General features: G+C 42.3%; 1 protein-coding gene across 1 annotated transcript in view; it reads right to left on the bottom strand.

Moving 5' to 3' along the window:
• Nucleotides 1-944: 944 nt before the first annotated feature.
• Nucleotides 945-19,841, bottom strand: part of LOC109470907 — a 28,940-nt gene continuing 10,043 nt past the window's right edge. Inside the window, exons 10-40 of the mRNA XM_019770005.1 lie at nucleotides 18,563-18,567; nucleotides 17,935-18,098; nucleotides 17,519-17,630; nucleotides 16,672-16,745; nucleotides 16,116-16,283; nucleotides 15,643-15,768; nucleotides 15,029-15,180; nucleotides 14,153-14,366; nucleotides 13,230-13,577; nucleotides 11,868-12,067; nucleotides 11,066-11,188; nucleotides 10,641-10,770; nucleotides 10,275-10,394; nucleotides 9,961-10,031; nucleotides 8,653-8,769; nucleotides 8,405-8,448; nucleotides 7,997-8,105; nucleotides 7,588-7,684; nucleotides 7,169-7,305; nucleotides 6,454-6,550; nucleotides 6,208-6,256; nucleotides 5,834-5,914; nucleotides 5,387-5,469; nucleotides 5,005-5,118; nucleotides 4,351-4,525; nucleotides 3,989-4,059; nucleotides 3,348-3,654; nucleotides 2,869-3,014; nucleotides 2,178-2,381; nucleotides 1,599-1,791; nucleotides 945-1,224 (exon numbers count right to left, since the gene is read on the bottom strand). Coding sequence (XP_019625564.1) covers nucleotides 1,046-1,224; nucleotides 1,599-1,791; nucleotides 2,178-2,381; nucleotides 2,869-3,014; nucleotides 3,348-3,654; nucleotides 3,989-4,059; nucleotides 4,351-4,525; nucleotides 5,005-5,118; nucleotides 5,387-5,469; nucleotides 5,834-5,914; nucleotides 6,208-6,256; nucleotides 6,454-6,550; nucleotides 7,169-7,305; nucleotides 7,588-7,684; nucleotides 7,997-8,105; nucleotides 8,405-8,448; nucleotides 8,653-8,769; nucleotides 9,961-10,031; nucleotides 10,275-10,394; nucleotides 10,641-10,770; nucleotides 11,066-11,188; nucleotides 11,868-12,067; nucleotides 13,230-13,577; nucleotides 14,153-14,366; nucleotides 15,029-15,180; nucleotides 15,643-15,768; nucleotides 16,116-16,283; nucleotides 16,672-16,745; nucleotides 17,519-17,630; nucleotides 17,935-18,098; nucleotides 18,563-18,567 — 4,210 coding nt within the window. The 3' untranslated portion in view covers nucleotides 945-1,045. The remainder of the gene's footprint in view (nucleotides 1,225-1,598; nucleotides 1,792-2,177; nucleotides 2,382-2,868; nucleotides 3,015-3,347; nucleotides 3,655-3,988; nucleotides 4,060-4,350; nucleotides 4,526-5,004; nucleotides 5,119-5,386; nucleotides 5,470-5,833; nucleotides 5,915-6,207; nucleotides 6,257-6,453; nucleotides 6,551-7,168; nucleotides 7,306-7,587; nucleotides 7,685-7,996; nucleotides 8,106-8,404; nucleotides 8,449-8,652; nucleotides 8,770-9,960; nucleotides 10,032-10,274; nucleotides 10,395-10,640; nucleotides 10,771-11,065; nucleotides 11,189-11,867; nucleotides 12,068-13,229; nucleotides 13,578-14,152; nucleotides 14,367-15,028; nucleotides 15,181-15,642; nucleotides 15,769-16,115; nucleotides 16,284-16,671; nucleotides 16,746-17,518; nucleotides 17,631-17,934; nucleotides 18,099-18,562; nucleotides 18,568-19,841) is intronic.

The following is a 19,841-nucleotide window of genomic DNA, read 5'->3' as shown; positions in this document are numbered from 1 at the left end:
CTTAACTAAGATATTCAGATGCTTACAGTTACAGAAGCTTGAGCCGTATGATCTACATGTAACTTTACAGTAGCATAGCCAGATAAGTGTACCAGGATTGTATCTGGGTAAGAGGGGAGTCATAAGGGAAGTGGCAACATAAACTTTAAACATCATAACATCTCTGCACCATTGTAGCACCATTACAAGCCTTGCTTTCTCTAATAGGGCCATGTTGATTTGATTATATGGATGACATCCTCTGGGAACCCCAAAACTGATGCACGCGTGCGAATAAAAAGAAAGTTTTGCAAAAAAAAAAAGTTGCTTTCACTATGAAATCTACGTGGTCATGAAGGTTGAACAAATGGCACAGAATATATTATGGCGAATAATCTACTCTTCGAATTCATTTCTTTACATTTTTGTCTTTTTTCCTTTGATTTTGGAATTCTACGACATTGGTATCGTTTCTAAATGTTTTCCTTGCAACTTATGGTATATTTTTGCTCATTTAGCAACTGTTTTGCACGATTTACAGTATGGTTGAAAACTTTTTTTTTTTGGAAACGGCCGAAAATTCATGCGCGCGCCGATGTCATCCATATAATCAAATCAACATGGCCTAGCTGGGGAAAAGCAATTCTGCATCTTGAACTGAGGTAACAAAAACAAACTTTAAAGAAATCATACTAATACTCCTGGTCCAACACATTTACAACAACAAAATGCTTACTGCTATCCATAGTCACTGTTCAAATATTGCACAAAACAGCACTACAAAGGACACAATCTAACACAGTAAAAGCCTACTGTATGCCCAAAAGACATGACACTCAGTTTATCCTTTGCAGGGACCAATATGAAATCAGTTGAAAGAAACCAAAGCACCTGATGAAAGTAACAACAACTACAACCTAAAACCAAAAAAAGGGCTATTTCTTCTACTGTACTTGACTTTTTCCATCATTACTACTGAAGGGACACATGGCAAGATAATTGCTTAAACTGCAGTGTTTCCTTCCAAGTCTTTACCACTCGTATGGAGGGACAGTAAACACCCTAACTACCAGGTCTTGAACATCCCCACGTTATCGATGAAGCTGCTCAGTTCTTGGTTGTCACGGTAGCCGCCGTACAGTTCTATCTTCCTCGTGCCGTCGCCGTCGAAGAAGTGGGAGATGACCTTGCGGTGACTCAGCATCTTCAGGGAGTTCTTCAGGGTTTCAGATGAACAGCTTTCACCTGGGCAGGGGAACAGCTGGCATGAAAACACTACTGTACATCTTATAGTAGTAATAGTAGTAGTACTATCTAGACTGTACGAGTAGATGTATTGTGTCTCTTATAGTACACAATTTTTCCTGTTACAAGAATGTTTTTGAAATGAGGGATTGCTACTTCATGTATCTTTTGTTGTTGAAAGAATTGAAAAATCATTTTAGTGGAGCTTTTTTTACTCACGGGTTTAGAAATACTCTTTTTTGGTGGCTAAACTGTAGGTTTGTGTATCAGTGTCTGTCTGGACAGAGTAGGATGACAGCACATGGGTACAGGAAGATTGACAGGCAGATTGACAGGAGATCAATGTATGTGTAATGTTAAGATACAACACTTACTGCGTATTGCGACCCCGTCTTCTACTCTCCTGATGGCAAACTTCTGTAGTGACTGCAGGTACTTCTCCTCCGTCATGTCCCCGCCTTGTAGCACCTCCAGGTGGGACGCTGACACCCAGTAAGCCTCCACCATGCCTGCCAGGATGCTCTGCAGGAAACCCAGCTTCTGGATGTGTGCAGCTGCCGTGTTCAGCTGTGCAGGGGAACAGGTGTCTTGAGGTTAGTCAACAGGTGCACAACATTACGTACATTGTAGTTGCTAAACTGTAACTTACAGATGTGTTAGTTTTTGACTGCTTGACTTTTTAAAGGCCAGTTTAAACAGTGAATATTAGTCCAGAACAAACAAATGGGGACTAGCCTTCCCAAGAAAGAATATCATGACGTGAAGTCAGGAAAAATAGTTGCCCAGAACTTTAGTTGTGTGAGAAATTATTCATTAGATCCTCCAGTTATTAGTCTGGGAGATCATGGTATCATACAACACACCAGGAAATGGGTGGTACTACTCCCGTAGGGTGTTTGCCTGTATGAACTTGCTAGTTCAACTCTTCCTGACGTGTACAAAATGCCCCCTACCCTATATGACAGGTCCTGCACCACGGGTGACCCCTCTACGTTGTCTTCAGCCTGGTCCTCCCAGGAAGTGGCGAAGGCCAGCTGGTCAGCCCACTGCTTCTCTCTCTGGCTGGACGCGCTGTCCTGTTCATCGGTCAGCAGCAGGTCCGAGTGAAGCAGGGAGTCCAGCCCGTCTCTGACCACGTCCTCCAGACTACTGCAGCTCTGGATGGAGGAAAACAGCATTGACATTTGATCTTTTAACAACTTACAGTGCGGTCACATTCGTCTTAGGCTGTTGTACAATTATCCCAACAATGTCCTCAGTTTGCATTCATATGACGATCGTGCAGCAAATGTGACCAGCCCTGAGCCACAAACCTCTTCTGACTGTCTGAAATAAGTGTACAATTTTGTTTCAGTATCAAACTTGACTAGAATATGTGAAAGACTTTTTCACCAGCTGGAAGCATGAAGAGTCATATTGCTGTTATTAGACCAGACAACTGGCTCAAAGTTGGTAACAATACATTTATGATTTAGCTTCAGCAACAATACTTCAGCTTCAGCAATAGAACCTATACATTTTCCAATCCAATACATTTCATATAGATGACATTAGCAATGACATTGACTGCCACCAGAAAAAATCATCATCTACATGTACAGTACTGTTACAGTACATGCACAGCTTCATGAGAGTGCCACCTACTGGTGCAAAGATGAACTCCATCTGTAGCAGCTGGCTGAGTTCCTTAGCCCTCTGCAGGAGAGCCTGTCTGGACACTAACATGTGCTGCCCCTCCTGTAGGTGGACTGTGTTAGCCTGGCCCTCGGTTACTGCACTGATGGCAGTGGCTGGGGAGAGATACAGATTAAACAATTGGAAACAAATCATGCTATAGGTCTTAAGGTATTCAAACCTCCTCAGCCTTCTCACTAAAATTTAGAGTAGGTGGCTTAAATGAAAAAGTAGCAGGAAGGGTTTTGTAATATGGAGACTACAATTTTTTTTCTTAAATTTACACGAAAGTAGGCGGCAAAAAAATTTGAGTAGGTGGGGATTTTCGCCTGTTGCCGGCTTGTTTTGAGAAGGCTGTTCCTATGTACATACAATGTAGAAGACTACGTCACTATCATGAAGAGTTTATCAATGATGATCCATAATTACTGAAATCAACCCAGCCTTACCTAAAACAGACTCCATGAGGAAGACAGACATGACATTGGATCCATAATATGTCAGATCAAAGACTGAAGGTAGCCCCAGATTCGGCACCAGTATCCTCTCCTCTTCCTCCACCTTCACGTGGTTGTTGTTCTGGTTCTTCCTGCCGTTGCCGGGTGTCTCCCAGGTGAAGAGCTGGTTGCCTAGCAACTCCATGGCATGTCTGAGGACAGCCGACGCGTTACCCGTGAACCCCACATCGCGACCGCGGAGGAGAATCTCACCTCGGATGTGCTCAAACGATTTCTCGAGTTCCGCCCAAGTTGCTCCCTGAAACGTACATTACATTTCCAACATAATAATTAATTACATATCTATACTGAAATAGAGTCTAAAGGCAGTTACCAATTTCCTTCAAAAAATATCTGAGAAACAACTTATCAAATTGCAATGGCCCAATCAAACCCCCAGACCCCGCCCCCCCAACAAGAAATCAGAGATCCGGTTAGTGTTTTGGTTTTCATGATCTTAAAGTTCACTAAACCTCCTGAAAGTATTTTTGTGAATGTATAGGACATGTGGAGGGGATTGTATGATATAAGGTATTCAACCACTTCCTGAATTCCTCCACAGCCTGCCCATACAAGTGACTAGTGGTCCCCACCTGTCTGTGCACGGCCAGGAACATGAAGGCCACCAGCTGGGTGCTCATTATTGCTGTGGTCTGGACTGCATCTGTGGAAGGGAGGTTCAGGAATGACAACATTAACTTTAAGGTATCAATTTACCATGGAAGTTCATCTGCGTTGGTAGTAATCATTTTACGACATTGTTATACAATATTCCAACACAAAGGATACAAAAATGTGATCCTTGTGTACCCTTTGTGTTGGGATAAAGTTTAGCATTATAGTCATGTACTCCTTGGTCAAAGATGACGGATTGGGCAAAATTTTTGTCCGTCATAAGCAGCAACAGACACTGGCTAGAACACTGATACAGACTGAGCTAGGAGGGTAGACTTACTGTACAGAACGTGCTCTGCTAGTCCCTTGACCAGTAGTCTCTGCTCCTCCTTCACTATGTCAGTCCCATATATGGAGTGGTCACTGCGGATACGCCGCATTTCTGACGGACTGTGGCTACCTGCTAGACGAGAGAACACTGCTCCACCAGGAGACTCGGCTGAGTCAAGATACTCCTGAAAAATACAGATACCAGAGGTTAAGGGTTCAATTCTCAAGTGAGCACGGTTAACAAAGAATTCCACATGAGCAAATTGAACCACAATTAGATTTTTAAAGTTTCTGTATATCATTTGTAGATTTGTGAACTACATGTATGTTAAGCTTTAAATCTAGATATTGAAAAATTGTAATTTAAAACATGGCTTAATTAAATTTAATTAATCATCAAAGTGTTCATCTACTACAGGCCACAATATCATAACAGGAAAGTAATTTAACTTTAGAATATGCACCAAGTCTTTTATTTCGACATGCTAAAAAAAACACCAATCTATTTGCAGACTAGATGACTGGTTTACTCAATTTACAATCGATTCTGAATATAAACATATCCAACCAACATCCTTAATGCAAATAAAGACAACAATGCAAAGATCACTAAAAATACTATTCATAAAAACAATGACTCGTCTCCTATATAGAAGCAACTGACCTGTAGTGATATGGGCTGAGCGAAGTCTGCCCGGACTTGACCAAAACTGGACCTGAAGGCTGACCACACCCCCTTCACTGCTTGTAGGAAGGTCTCCTTCTTCTTGGGAATTCCCTAAACACACAGAAAGTACAACATTACTGACCTCATTCCATTGTACCTCAATCATTACCACATTAGTGTGAATTAGTCTGACAACAGGTTAACAAACAAGTTGATAAAAAATGTTAAAAGTTTTTAAGTTCTATCATAAACTACCCGAATACAAGCAAGACTCTAAAAATACATGTTAAATAGAAAAATGTTGAAGACATTGCTGGCAGATCTAATGCTGCCAAGCAGCTAGACTAGTTAATAAAATGACTTATTAACCAGGACCCACCATCTCCTCAGACCTGAAGTTGCCCTCCAGAGTTTTCTCATAGCTGAAACTGACAGGAACCAGATAGACATCTGAGATGGCTCCTGAGTGAACAGTGGAGGAAAATGATAAACACTTGAATGAAACTAAAGCAAAAAAATGAGATAGTTCACAGCTCATACCATACAGCAACAAGTAGCCACATAAAGCCAGATACACATTCCCAGGACTTTGCTCCCGACCACACCCTACCAAGGTCGGCGCTGGGTTGGGAGTAGCCTGGAAATCCCTGCAGTGCACTCTTCTGATCTCCTCAACCTAAATATGACTTCCCTAACTCAAAATTTAGAGTTCCTTGGTGCAGATGAGGTTTAAACTCCCAACTACCAATGACTTTGCTCGTGACTAACTTAAAACCATGGTACCGGTCAGGAGAAAGTCACAAGAACTTCTGTTAAGACATCTCACCTGCCATGTAAGCATCAACCACAACAGACAGCAGACCTCCCTTGGGAACCACAGCTTTTCCTGTTCTTGTTCTCCCTCCCTCTGGAAAAAAAAACATTTCACAAATTTTATGAAAAATACACCTTAAATTTCTGCACACTTCCTACTTCAGGACAAATCATTTTACAACATTCTTCTGATGCTCAATGCAAATACTTCTGATTCATATCATAAAAGAACAAATGGAAGAAAAAAAAAGTAAAAGGAAAGAATTAATGGTTTGCAATGTGCCACTACTGATGTGCCTATGGAAAGGCCTAGCGAAAAATTTTAGAAGCCTTGATACCATTGCTCTTAATATATACTAGGTAATCATGGTATTTAAAGTTTCCCACCTATGAAGAACTCCAAGGACTGTCCTTGTCTCAGCAGCTCCTCCATATACTGTGTGAAGAAAGCAACCAAGTCAAAACTATCACATCTTAGGCCATGTAGTAAACGTCCAATTTTACCTAAAGTACATATTATTAATTTGTCAGTCCAATTGATAAATGTACATGCAAGGCAAATTGACCAGTTACACTGAAATGACTAGTCCTGGCATACATTGATGCCACTGCCATGAACAAAGTTGACCTTACCGTGTGTAATACAGCTCTATAGACATAGTCTTTCTTTCCATAGACGTCATCCAGTTTCCTTCTGATGAAAAAGCCCCCCAGGTGACACATCAGTGAGCTGGATAAACAGAGAGGTGACAGGATGTTAACTTTCCATCAGCCAGACAGGATTATATTCTGTAGCACTCTTAACTTACTTACTCACTTAATTCTTAAATAAAGATGTAAAGGATGTATCACTTCATCAGACTTTTCTGAATAAAGCTTGCATTCTGTCTGACAAATTTCAAAAAGCCTTGTACTGCACTTTGATGTCAAAGGACCTTAGGACCATGTTCTTCATATTTTTGGAATACATATCAAGTGTACAGTGATTTCTATGTCTTATCATTCAAAGTTTGAGAGTTCAACAGCTACAGTGTATCTTTTTCTATAGCTTCAGCAAATCTCAAGCTTTGTTCTCTTGTGGTTGCAGGTAGTAAACCTTCTTTTGTAATACTGCTTCAAGTCCAGACAGGTACATTTACATTTTATATATTACTTTATATCATACCCGGGCCGCGATAACGTTCGATAACGGGTTCCGGACAACAAGGGTATTCCGCATCGCCCTCGGTCCCGGTACCTCGGCCCGACCGCGGGTCGGATCGCCCGACGGCCGCAAGTCCAGACAGGTACATTTACATTTTATATAAGACTGGATAGTGTTGTCATATATGCATGGGTCATGACTCACGAGAAGAATGGAATCCTGAGGTTGTCCCCTGCAGCCACATGGGGTGCCTGAATCTCGTGGTTCCACAGGAGGAAGGTGAGGAGGATGTAGTCCAGGTGGGACCGATGTGTGGGCAGGAACACCAGGGGCACCCCCGTCTGGGAGAAGGAACAACATGATGAAATAGTTGTGGTGTCGATGATTGTCATTCCTGCATCTGTATCTTTTTACTAGAATCACCTACTGGTAGTACAATAACCACTATAGACTGATATCTATGTTCTCTATATATGCCAAAGCTTTCCGTATTCATCTTGACATGTCATCTCGCAAATTCTTATGTGTTCATTATACACCAATAGCTACTGTGCAATCTCTTTACCCCTTCATGCCCGCCCTCCTTACATACATGTACATGTAAACATCTGATTAGAATGTACCTCTGCTGCCTGTTTGACCATGTCGATCTGCCCACGATGCACCTGAATGGATGACAGTAGGTGCCCCAGGGCCTTGTGTAGGAACCAGCCAGTGAACCTGCCAATGCAAGACATTTACAATGGAACATCCAACAAGAAATACAGTAGTTTTCCTAGGATTTTTCAAAGGTTGGAAGAAGAACATTTGGTTTCTAGCACCAGTCAAGCTCTTCTCAGATATTTATTAGGCCCGCTTTCAGCTTTGAACTCAAGTCAGTCACAGTCAAAGTTGAGCATCTTCCTGTGTACATAGAATTTTTACCCTCCTCTTACTTCCTCTGTTAACAGCTAGTTCTTGCCAAGATTCAAAGGTTACAAGTTGCTGACCTTCATTTTGCTTCACAGCCAAATAGGCTTGATTTTGACATACGTGATAAAGGGTGTCCAGATGTTGGAGGCCATTTTGTTGAAGATGGCCGAGGCCAGTTTCTCCTGCTGCTGCAACTCCAGTTGAAACTGTGCTGAGTTGTCCTCATAATCTGTATGGTACAAACAAATAAACATTGTGCATGTCTGTGTGACACAAAATACCATCTTAAATAGCCAGTACATGTTGTACTAGCCTGACTGAACCTCGCTTTTCGCTGGCTCCCTAGTAGTCTGCGGACTATGTAGGGAGCCCCCCGGAGCTTGGGTTTCACAGGCTAATGTTGAACTAGTTGCAAATTGCCTAGTAATAGGAGTAACTACAGTAAAATTTAGTCAGGATTACACACTGTAACTATTTCATACTTTAGAAAACCGTGTCCAATTATGAATAAATAAAGTTCTAGCCTACCTTCATAGTCTCGTATAACAGTCTTGCGCATGGCTTCTCTCACTCTGGAATTGATATCAATAATCATTTATATTGTACATGACTGTATTAATCTACTTTTACAAATAAATGACAATAAAAGCCTAAAATCTATGACATTTTGGGATTTCATGACCTTCAAGTTTACCCCATTTCTAGCTTCTACTTGCTGAATGAGCAACCCAGTCGTTTTATAATGAAATAAGTAAAAAAAATTGTTTGACCCTAACCTTGTGCCGCACAGGACTGCGTCGTGCATGACCTTATTACTGGGGTAGTAGTGGTCGACTCGTCTGGTCACTGAGAACCAAGCTGTGTAGAACAGGCGACCCAGCATACCTGGGGGTCTGTGGTACAAACAAGAGTCAGAAGTATTCAATGTTAATGTCTTAATGCATACAAGTCTGAGGAAGTAAAAATTCATGAATGTTCTATACAAGTTCTGTACAGAGTGGTATAGAACCAGTTTCATGACTGTTACAGTGCAATTCTTGGTACACAATTTACTCTTGTCAACAGTGAAACCATGAAGACACATGTACAACTCCTATGCAAATTACAGTAGAGATTTTTGTTGCATTAATTGAATTTGACACTGTGGTTACATGGACACCTGTGGTTGACAGGTATTGCTATGGATTCTTTGAAAAACACAATGAAAAGTTGTGAACATGCACATTAACTCATAAAGCAACATTAGCAAAACCTATCAAGATCATGTGCAAACAAGTGCCTTCCTTAAAAAAGCAAAGCAAGCATAATCATTTTCCTTGTTATTTTCAAGACACCAACTGCAAAGGTAAAACATTGTCATGAGCAATCCTTAACAAAGAAAGAAACTTGGAACAGAATCCTATCATGTAAAAAACAGGTGTAAACCTTTACACTGAACACTGTACAACATCAACAAATAATGACAGATTCAAACAGAAGGCGTTATTTCAGGTTGAACTGGTTTGGACTGTAAAGAAATGTTACATGAGACACAAACTCACTCTTCCTCTTCCTCATCAGTCCTGAATGGATGCAGGGTAAAGAGCAAATCAGCTTTAGTTTGTGCTAGTGGCCAAGTGGGTTGAGGATGACAGCCACAATACAGTTACAACCACTGTCAATATACATTGTACCATAAATGCATTAAGTTTTACCGGGTACTTTTGCAGGTTTCACAGTGTCAGGTTAACTGGAGATCACCACACTGCAAACATGTGTTTTATATTTCTGCTGTGCTACAAATTGTTTCAACCGTGATTTGCAAACACTGTGGAAACCTCCTTTTTCCTCCAACTGCAAAGTTAATTCATTTACAGAATGTACAACACTGCTATACACAACAGACCATAGAACAGTTTTTTTTTTAATTAAGAGGAGAGAATAGAGAGGAAACTAGCCTAGGTTAGCTGCAAGGGCTTTGTTGAAAGACAACAGTGAGGGTTGGGCAATCAGGTATTTTTCTAAAACCATCTTTTTTCCATATATGAGACAATGATTTCTGTAACAAAGTCTACACACAAGAAGACTAGTAGTGGTTCACCAACCTGTGTTCAGCCAGTATGTCCAGCATGTTCCTTACACCCATTGTTGCTGTGTTCTCATTAAAGAATGTGTTCTGTTAATAGAGATGGAAAAATTGTTATTATCATATTCTATTCATTTATCTTTTTCTTATTTTTTGCATCAGTCCAGGGGTCCATATCAAAAGCAACATGGACAATATACAGATATTTCTATGTACATAAATAAAACATTTTTTTGCAGAAAACAAGTACAAAATTCATTGAAGTATTGCATAACCCTCTCATGATCAATACCCCTAAAACATGCATCCAATTGGGCATACTACACTACTGACCCTGCTGACTGGCACACACTTGCTGCAGGCCCGCCCAGTGAAAGGTCTGCTGCTCAGACTGGTGCTGTCCATCATCATGGGCTCCACCTTGAAGAAGTGCAGCTTCGGACCTGATGATGGCTGAATGAAGGAATGTCGTACAAAATTGCAAGAAGAAAAATGATTTCATGAATGACTGGAGAATGAATGGGAAGTGAAAAGTGTGTTTTTCTACACAAATTAAGAACCTGCTTAGAAATTAAACTGTAAAAAAATACTGCACGAACATTCATTGCAGTATCTTTACATTTTCAACTTCTTTCATTTTAATTTATGATACAATTTTAGATTCTGAAAGAAAAAAAATACAATTCAAAAATGACTTACTAGTTTGTCTCTTCTAGCCCGGCTCTGCAGTCTCCTCGGGGCCCGTGTTCTGGGCCTGACATTGTCAGCGTACCCATCCTTCAGCACTGGTCTCACTGGTAGACTGGGCTCAGTAACCAGGCTGGGGGCTCTGTGGAAATCAAGCATTTTATTAAACCTTGCATTCAATTTATGTATGAAGCACCACAACAGATTTATAATTGATGTGTACCATATAGACAAATTGGTAAGAACAATTTAGTCCAAACTGGCAATAAAAAATCTTGTCTTTTTCTATTCCCCTGAGGAAATTTGATCTGTACTCGTCATTCCAAAAAGCTTCAAGATATGATACACAAGTTATTTACAATCACAATGCCATAGAAATGGAAAAGAATACTGTTTATGCTTTCAGAAGAAAATGATGAACATCACATTTAGGCTACCTGTTCTTTTCTTCATCTTCAGTCTGTGACCTTGGTTCTGACTTCTGACATTGCCTTGACCCCTGACCTTTCTTCTCCCACTTGGCATAGACAGCATTCAAAGCATCCTGGGTCTCCATGTTTCTATTATTGTAAAACAATCAGATTGAAGAGATGATAAGTGATGGGTGTTTTATTTTCTGTAGTCTCTGCTCAACATCAACCAAGGAGGTTTTGATAAGAAATCAGCATATAACGTTACAACAGTTACATTATTACAGTACAAAATGTACGTTTTTCTGGAACTTAGCCAATTTCTAACCTGTTCTTACACAATTGCAAGTAACATTTATGATTGATACCACTGTCATTTATATGTGTTTGACATTGACTTCTGCCGTGCTCCCTTTACTTACAAAATACAAATCATTCACACTGTCTATATCACAACATAAATGCAAGGAGGTTATCTCATGAAAAAAACTGTTCAAAAGTCTTTCTGGCCTGATTGATACAATTTCTAAGACATCAACTAACGTTATCAAATAGTTCAAGCATAATTTACACAATCTTTTCGTTGTAAACACCGAAATATATACTACCAGTAGCAACAAAAGCCACAAACCTGACCTTTAGCACCGCTGGCCTTGTGTTTTGTTAACAATCCCGCTAGTTACACCCGCCTGAGGGGTTGGTTTAATAGTTGGTTAGACAACTTTGTTATGCTTCAAGGACAAAACGTTCAGGCTTGCGCACGCATTGCGTCATACGAAAACACGGGCATCCCAAGCTGAATTAAACTCTCATGGCGTCACCTAGTTACCTACTGTATCTCTTGTCACGGGGACATGGCGTCAAGCTTCTCACAGAGGCATGGAGTCCGGCAGGTTGGGTGATTCTGGTCCACCTACGCGCGGCTTTGGGTAGGATGTTTTCCCCTACGACCGAGGCCAGCAACATAGGATTTTGACCGACCTTTGCGCAAACGACGTTTTCTCGTGTCCCGCTTGAAGAGGTACCAAAAAATCAAGACTACGGTACACTCAGCATGCAAAAATTCTACTTTTGCAGCAAATGGAGTGGCAAAACTGGCCGAACGTTTGAGAAAAACAAGCCAAAATTGTGCGATTTTCACGCTTTTCGCAGTGAGCCCGCCATCTTTGTAAAAAGGTGAAAGGTCACGTCTACGTAAATCAGGACATCCCATTCATGTAGGAAGATGTCCGTCGGTCTTCTACAGCCCCAACTCGTCTTGGGAACAACAGCAAAGCTACTCTTGTCAGTTTTATCACGTTTGAAGACGAAATTCTGGATTTTTTCTTCGCCAAGTAGACTAGTAGAAGAGATGATGAATAGGTAGTGTTATTATGGTTGTCCTTCAATGTTGTAGTGGACAATTGTTAGACCACCAGTCTCTGGGTTGGGCCTCGGCTCCTGAGTATTGGTGTTGAATTATGGGAATTTGATATTTGACGCGTACGTAAGCTAAGAAAATAAAATAAAGCTGAATGATCATGAAGTTGTACTAATGATTCAACTTAGGACATGAGAAATATGAATACACTCTTTTTATTTCAAGCACAAGCATTTATTAATATGTAACGAAGCAAAATACGGAACTATTCGCTATGTGCTAAGTGCAATATGCCGTTTCATGATCATAGATATTGATACACACAAAGGTCCCATCGATATGCTATACGACACACAGTAGCTATATATGTCGCAGATACAAAAAAAAAATCATTCTTCATCTATGAAAGCTTGTACTTGCTACAAATAGTCATAAATTGCCGCACCGGTTTCAACCTCAAAACCGATGCCAAAGCTTGAATTGAATCGATCTCGCGATGTAACTTCCTGGCTTGCCTCCTAAGGAAATTAACATTTTATAAGGTGATATTGCTATTCATTTCTCATGGCAAACAAAATCTATATTTGATATTAAAAGGTACCCTAGTAAAACTACACTAGTACTTTATGTTACAAACAAGCCGAGGCATCTTCACCGCAAGCCTTGATTTATACATTTTCACTGAGAGAGCTTATATGAAGTTCTGTGCTGATCTGATGCTTTTCAGATAGAAATTGAGCAAATAAATATGTAGAGAGACTATTTCACGTATATCCCATTGTTTCTACATAATATTACTACAGCACATTCATCTTAAAAAACCTTAACTTACGCAAGGTTCATCTTAATGGAAGCCAAAAGGACAAAGATGCCAAAGAGGAGAGGGCAGTTTGGAGTCATCACCATGGCAACAGACGCGCCAGGATCGGATGGCTCCGTCTGGGCCTCCACCAGGAGATCCCGAACTCGTTCCCAGGACCCGTTGTTCGGTGCGGGGGTGACGTCGACCAGGTGGCACAGCAGGTTGTAGATGTCGATGTTGTGAAAGGGGGCCACGCGGTGACCACGGCGGAAACTCGGGCCTCGGGCCAGGAAGACGGTGCGCATGGACGGCATCTCCGGGTCCCAGCCGTGCATGCCCTTGAAGGCCAGCTGGTCCGGGGTGAGCTCGCTCTTATTCTGCAACAAAGCAAAACAATGTTGTTTTTTTTTATAATATAATGCAAAGTTTGATATGGCAACATTTATTCAGATCAACAGATATGGATACAGATTATATAGGGGGCTCGTGTTGAATATTTGTCTTTTTTCAATCTTCCACTTATTTCATCGATCGTTCCTGTGTTTCTTGGTATCTTCCATTTTCCCAGTCCCGTAAAAGATATGAAAATATTTATTTCAGATTATTATATGGCTATGAGGACAGTCAACTGCCGCACGATTGACGCAATTATTGATATGTGATTTTGTTACGCTCATCTCTCACTCAATCCCCAAATGTTCAAGGGTTAGGTGTAACAAGTCGATCGGTGTAATATAGCCAGCTGCCGCCGCGCCACGTGCCTGCGAAGCTGGTGTGTTACGCCGAAAGGCGGTTATACCGGCTATACAGATACAGATACAGACAGATACAGAATCCAAGGTGTTCTCACTCCTGTGGAGGAACACCTCATTGACCGACTCCATTCCTGTCTGATTCAAGCACTTCTGAGCCATGCAGGGCTTATACGTACGTTGCAGTAAATCGCACTTACAGGGACGATAAGCCACCCCTCGTCCGTGACGGCCAGTAGCGGCATGATGCGCCTGTGGTTGGAGTAGTGCAGGCGCGCGGGGAGGTCCTCCTTCCTGTACACCGTCATGTTGGGGTGAGCGTCCTGTAGGGCGTTCACCACGTCGTCCTCATGGCCGCTGACCGGCAGAATGCTTGCCAAGGGGGCGAAGTCGGGGATCTTGTCTATCCAAGTCCTATATTTGGAAAAGAGGATGAATTTCAATGTGACAAATATTATCCACTGTAAGGGCCTTCCAAATACTAGTACATAATAGGCTCCGCTCCTGACGCGCCGCCAAAATATAATCTGCATTGACGTTAGATTAGACCATACTGATTGGGATATATGGACAACGTCCTCTTGGCACCTCAGAAACTGATGCGAGCATGCGCAACAAAGTTGGGCAAAAAGCTGTCTGCATTAGGAGATCTAAGTGGCCAGGAAGGTTGAGCTTATGGCTGATGTACATTTGAAATAGTGCAATAAAACCAAGTGATTGATGTGAACACACAGAGCAATATTGGTATATCATCATCATCTTCTTTTTCGTCTTGGCAGACGTTCTGTCCAGCGGTATCCGGTATACCGGACTATAAATCATATTTGTTCTTTGACATATTCTTTGACTTTTGAGTGGACTTAGTCGTGCAAGCAAGTGGTGAACCCTGATTCCCTTCCTTGGGCATCTTCTTCTTTTACTTTGACCTCTGCCATCCTTCAAGTGCCTACTGGAAACAATACTCGCAAAACAATGTACTTTTCTTTGAAACGGACAAAAATTGATACACCAGTGGATGTCGTCTATATTATCAAGTCAGTGTGGTTAACATAACACCACGAGGCAGTCAGGCTTACTTGTTGACGTAGTCGTAGAGAGAGATGACGCGGTCGGTGCTGATGGTGGCCATGCCGTGGTCGCTCACCAGGAGGATGTTCAGACTGTCCTCCAGCCCAGCCTCGCTAACCTTCCGGAACAGGTATCCCAGAATGCCGTCCATCTCCTCAGACTGGGGGGTCAGAAATATGTGACGTCACATCGTTGGTTAATATTCACCATGTTAAAATCCTAATTGGTATTAACCCTGTAACGTTACAGCTTCAGCTATGGCTGATTGGGACAGTCCTATACGAGAATGACATGCCACTGCCACATAGGGCACATCTGTAAGCTGACTCAGGTTAGTTGCAGATTTTTTCACGGGTCCGCTTCTCTACTGCGAAGTTTATGGTTTATCAGTCTAGCCGTTCTCCTGATTTTAGCTGCCTGGTCAGTGTGGACCTCCAGCTAGGTGTCGGTAATTGTGAAGGGCCTCCCAGTGCTCTTGAAACTTATAGACTAACTAACAACAGATTTATCATCGAGGGACGTTGTTATATTATCATATTATGAACATGCATATTCACAATGGATAACAGATGAGAGTAGTTTGAAAGGCCCGTGCGTCCAACGGATAATGTTGGTATCTCACCTTTTGGATGACTTCTGGTCCGTCCGCCCCGTACGCGTGACCTATGGCATCGGGCTCCTCCAGGTATAAGGTCACGATGTCGACATCTTCCTCCACAAACCACCCGATCACCCTGTCGATGCGAGTCTAGGGACAGACAGCGATCAAATTTCTGCTTGAACGTTATGTTCAAACGTTCTTTTTTCAATGTGAGATTAAAAAAATAGTTCTTAATGTTCTGCTGAAGTAGAAATGATGTGGCTTTGGTTTGATATCATTTGATTTGCTTTTGTGACTAATTTGGGGGCAAGTTTGGTCTGATTGTTTCAGAAACAATTCATCGGAATGGAATGGAAAAGACAGAATCATCTAGATAGGCAGATTACTAGTATACATGTATATACTAGTAGGTAGCACTCAGCAAGTCGGTGTGTTACGCCGAGGGGTGGTTATACATCCCGGCTATATACAGATACAGAAAGACGATAGCACACCTGAGCCGAGTGGCTCTCGTTGTAAGGTAACCAGATATCGGCGTGCATGCCCTTGATAGGCGCCTCGCTCCCGGGCCAGAAGTAAGAGGCTGTTTTGCGGCCCTGCATTCGCGCCGTCTGCCAGATTGGCTCGGCTCCAACATCCCACCATTCAGCCGTGTGAACACCCTGGGGAAAACGTGAAGTGACCGTGAGAAACACACACACACACACGCACGCACGCACACAAACACACACACAAATACATACACATACACACACACACACACACACACACACACACACACACACATACATACATACACACACTCTCTCTCTCTCATACACACACGCGTACACACACACACACGCACGCACGCACGCACACACACACACACACACACACACACACACACACACACACACACACACACACACACACACATACATACACACACACTCTCTCTCTCTCTCTCTCTCTCTCTCTCACACACATACACACACGCACACCGACGCACGCACGCGCGCGCGCACACACACACACACACACATGTAGTAATGCAAACAAAGCTGTTACCTTCCAAAAATGGGCGTCTAGCTCCGGGTCGTACATTCCGTTACCCACAATGCCATGACTTTCTTGGTATAAGCCTGGAGTAACATAAATAGTTGTCGTATTTCATTCTGTCCAGATTATTCTTTTCTAATGCATGTACATACGGGTAGCTAATTTACTAGTCCTCGCCCCCCCCTCTCACTTAACTTAACTTTGTTTAACTTTGACCGAGGACATTATATAGCGAACAATGCCCTTGCCTTGACCAATCGCCTGCCAGTGTTTGTAACAGGTACGGCGCGGCACTTGTTGTTTTAAGCCGAAGGCAATGACGTCATTTCTGGGAACAGGAAGAACTGTGGACACCTTTTTCTCGGAAGTGACGTGTTGTTTCAGTGAAGTGTTGTACATTTACATTATTCAATTACCCCTTTTGCAGCTGCCTACTTGAACTTCGGACTTTAAACACGCTTTTTCCTTCTTTTGTTCACTTAACTGGAACTATGCCGTCTGCATAAATAACGATTTAGTCAACCATTACTTTATTATCTTTGAATGAATGAAACCTGAGTGATTCATTTTATAGGTTACTTAAATACTTAGAAGTTTCGAAACGTCGCAGCGTATTTTCCCACACCCCGAGCGCTTGTTTATACACCTCTAACTCGAGAAAAGCACTCCCGTTCAAAGATTCATACCTTATTTTAGTGCAGTCATACATTTGTAGTACAATACTATTGAATTCACTGTCGCTTGACGCTTAAACTTTGTATGTTTTTGCAAGAAAAGGCGGGAAAAGTGAGTCGTTGTAACATACATACAGTAAGACCATGGTCAACAACCAGGAAATGGTGCAGGACAAACACACCTGTGACTATGCTGAAGTGGTTCGGGAACGACTTGGTGACGAACGTGCTGTAGATGTAGGGCGCCTGGACGCCTTCCCGAGCCATCCGGTCAATGTTGGGGGTTGACGCTCGCTAAAATGAGTGACGGAACATTTTGGTCAGTAAAACTCGAGTAAGCTTTGAGTTCGACGGTTGAACTTTCTACGCGGAAGAAATGTTTACTTTTTCTATAGATAAAGAAATGAAAAGTCTTGCAATTATTCCCCCTGGAAAGGTGTCTTCTGCAATTTTCTCCCAATATTTCAATCATTCAGTGTAAGTCATGTTTAATTTAAGGTGGCATGCTTAAAAGTTACCAGCATGAAATCCAGCTTTACCAGCTATAGGTCCGCTCAAAAAAATTCAACAATGAAACATGGCTGGATGGTATACTTGCCTTCAAATAGTCCCAACGAAAACCATCCATGGAGACCAGTAGGGTTTTCGTGTTGGTTTGCAGACTTGGCTGCACACACACAAGACACACGGCGGTGACCAGGAAACCAGCTGCTGCGAGACCCATGCTGTCGGCCAGGTGGACTGGAGTGTTGAAGTGACTTCCTACGCAGCAACATGCAGCTTATGTGAACATTGGCGTTGACGCCGCGCCTACCAGGTGTGCCGGTTATTCACTTTTTCTTTGAAGTGTTTACACAGCAGCGCATGAATGCCCGTGCACGTACAAATCGCTAGAGCTCATATAACTAGGTGTTGGTCAACAACTTTTGAACCTGGTGGGGCTTTTTTCCCCTACGGCAGTCACCTGGCTGCTATGGGACTGGTGAGGTGAGGTGAGGGCTTTTTTTTCTCCAATTTTTTACAAATTGCAAAATACATATGATATTTTCCCCCTATATTCACGTGTATCCTGTCTCACATAACACCACACCACCCTACCCTGGAGCCCCGGCAAACTAAGCTAGGCTGGAACCCAGGCTACACACAGGGCACAGTTCAGAGACAATATTGATATTTTATACTTTCTCGATGTATCTAGTGGTGCAGAAATATTGAAATGGCGATACTACAGCTGCAAAACATGGAAGTATCAAAGTCCATATTATTTCACGATCCAGGTCGAACTATTTCAAAGTAAACACTACATACAACGTATACTGTGTGGTGAAGCATTCATATGCTTCCCACCGGGCTTATTACTCTGAAACAATAAACCACAAATAGACAGATAGCTAGCTATTTCAAACCCCATAAACGCATCAAAGACAAATTCATGTGGGGTAATTACCCTCCAACTAACACGCATTTCGTGTACAGAACCCAATTTATGGTAGACAAGAGGGAAAACATGTCTCAATGTTGAAAACATAGTCGCTACCAGACTAACTACGCTGGCTACATATAGGAGAATATTTGCCGGGGGAGTTTGGCCGTCTTATAGGCTTTACTGGCCGCTTCGGGGGGAAAGAAACTACCTCCCCGCGGCCCGACTCCCTTGGCCAATTTTACTCTCCTTTTTTGCCGAATTCTATGATCCGTATTACGTTAGAAAGGCCTGGTGGAGACTATAAGTGAAAACACTCCAATGACTTGGGTTAACAGATTTCGCTTTTTGACAAAATCAGGATCATGGATAAATGCGAGTCGCACGTCTATCTGATTTAGACATACCTGTGTGTGGTAGAGTTGTTGTTTGGTAGCAGGACGGTAGGAAAAGCGCAGACTAGTGCGGAGCTCTCTTCTGTCCGTTGTTCCTGTGCCAGGTACCGGCCGGTGACAATGACAGTCACACCTCCCTGGCGGATATAACATCGGCCGTGTACGTGGCAACACCCAGACAAGGAAGTGACCTTTTAAAAAAAATGGTGCTGATTGTCTTTAATTTATAGATGCATCAAGCATGTGAACACCGCTAGGCCATTGACCTTTTACCTGTAGTAAAACACTGAATACTGTGGTCTAGAACAGATCGTTGATAGACATTTGAACAATAGTAAATCGCTCCAGAGGACGGTCTGGGGACCTCATTTATTTAGGATAACCGCAATGTATTCCCTGCTCCGATAAAGAAGAGCGGTGAGCTGGAAAAGTTGCCAGCACCCATATCTACTTGTACATGGGAACGATTATTCTATTGCATCATTTTCTGAGAAAACAAGACAACAGTTCACGTCAGCTCCGTGCACCCCTTCCTCTTCCCGGTGACAGACCACACCTCAGGTTCATTGGATCATTTCCTAGAAAAATCTTTGCCGAGTCGATTTTTTTGTACAGGCTGAAAAGGCAGACTACGTATACGGCAGCTGTAAATGTTTGTGAGGAAGACATGACGACCTTCTCATAGGC

This window comes from Branchiostoma belcheri, unplaced genomic scaffold (assembly GCF_001625305.1).
Source record: "Branchiostoma belcheri isolate BF01 breed outbred unplaced genomic scaffold, Haploidv18h27 scaffold24, whole genome shotgun sequence".
NCBI classification, from domain to species: Eukaryota; Metazoa; Chordata; class Leptocardii; order Amphioxiformes; family Branchiostomatidae; genus Branchiostoma; species Branchiostoma belcheri.
The sequence above is the reverse complement of the archived record's forward strand: the minus strand, read 5'-3'. Positions and strand labels throughout refer to the sequence as shown.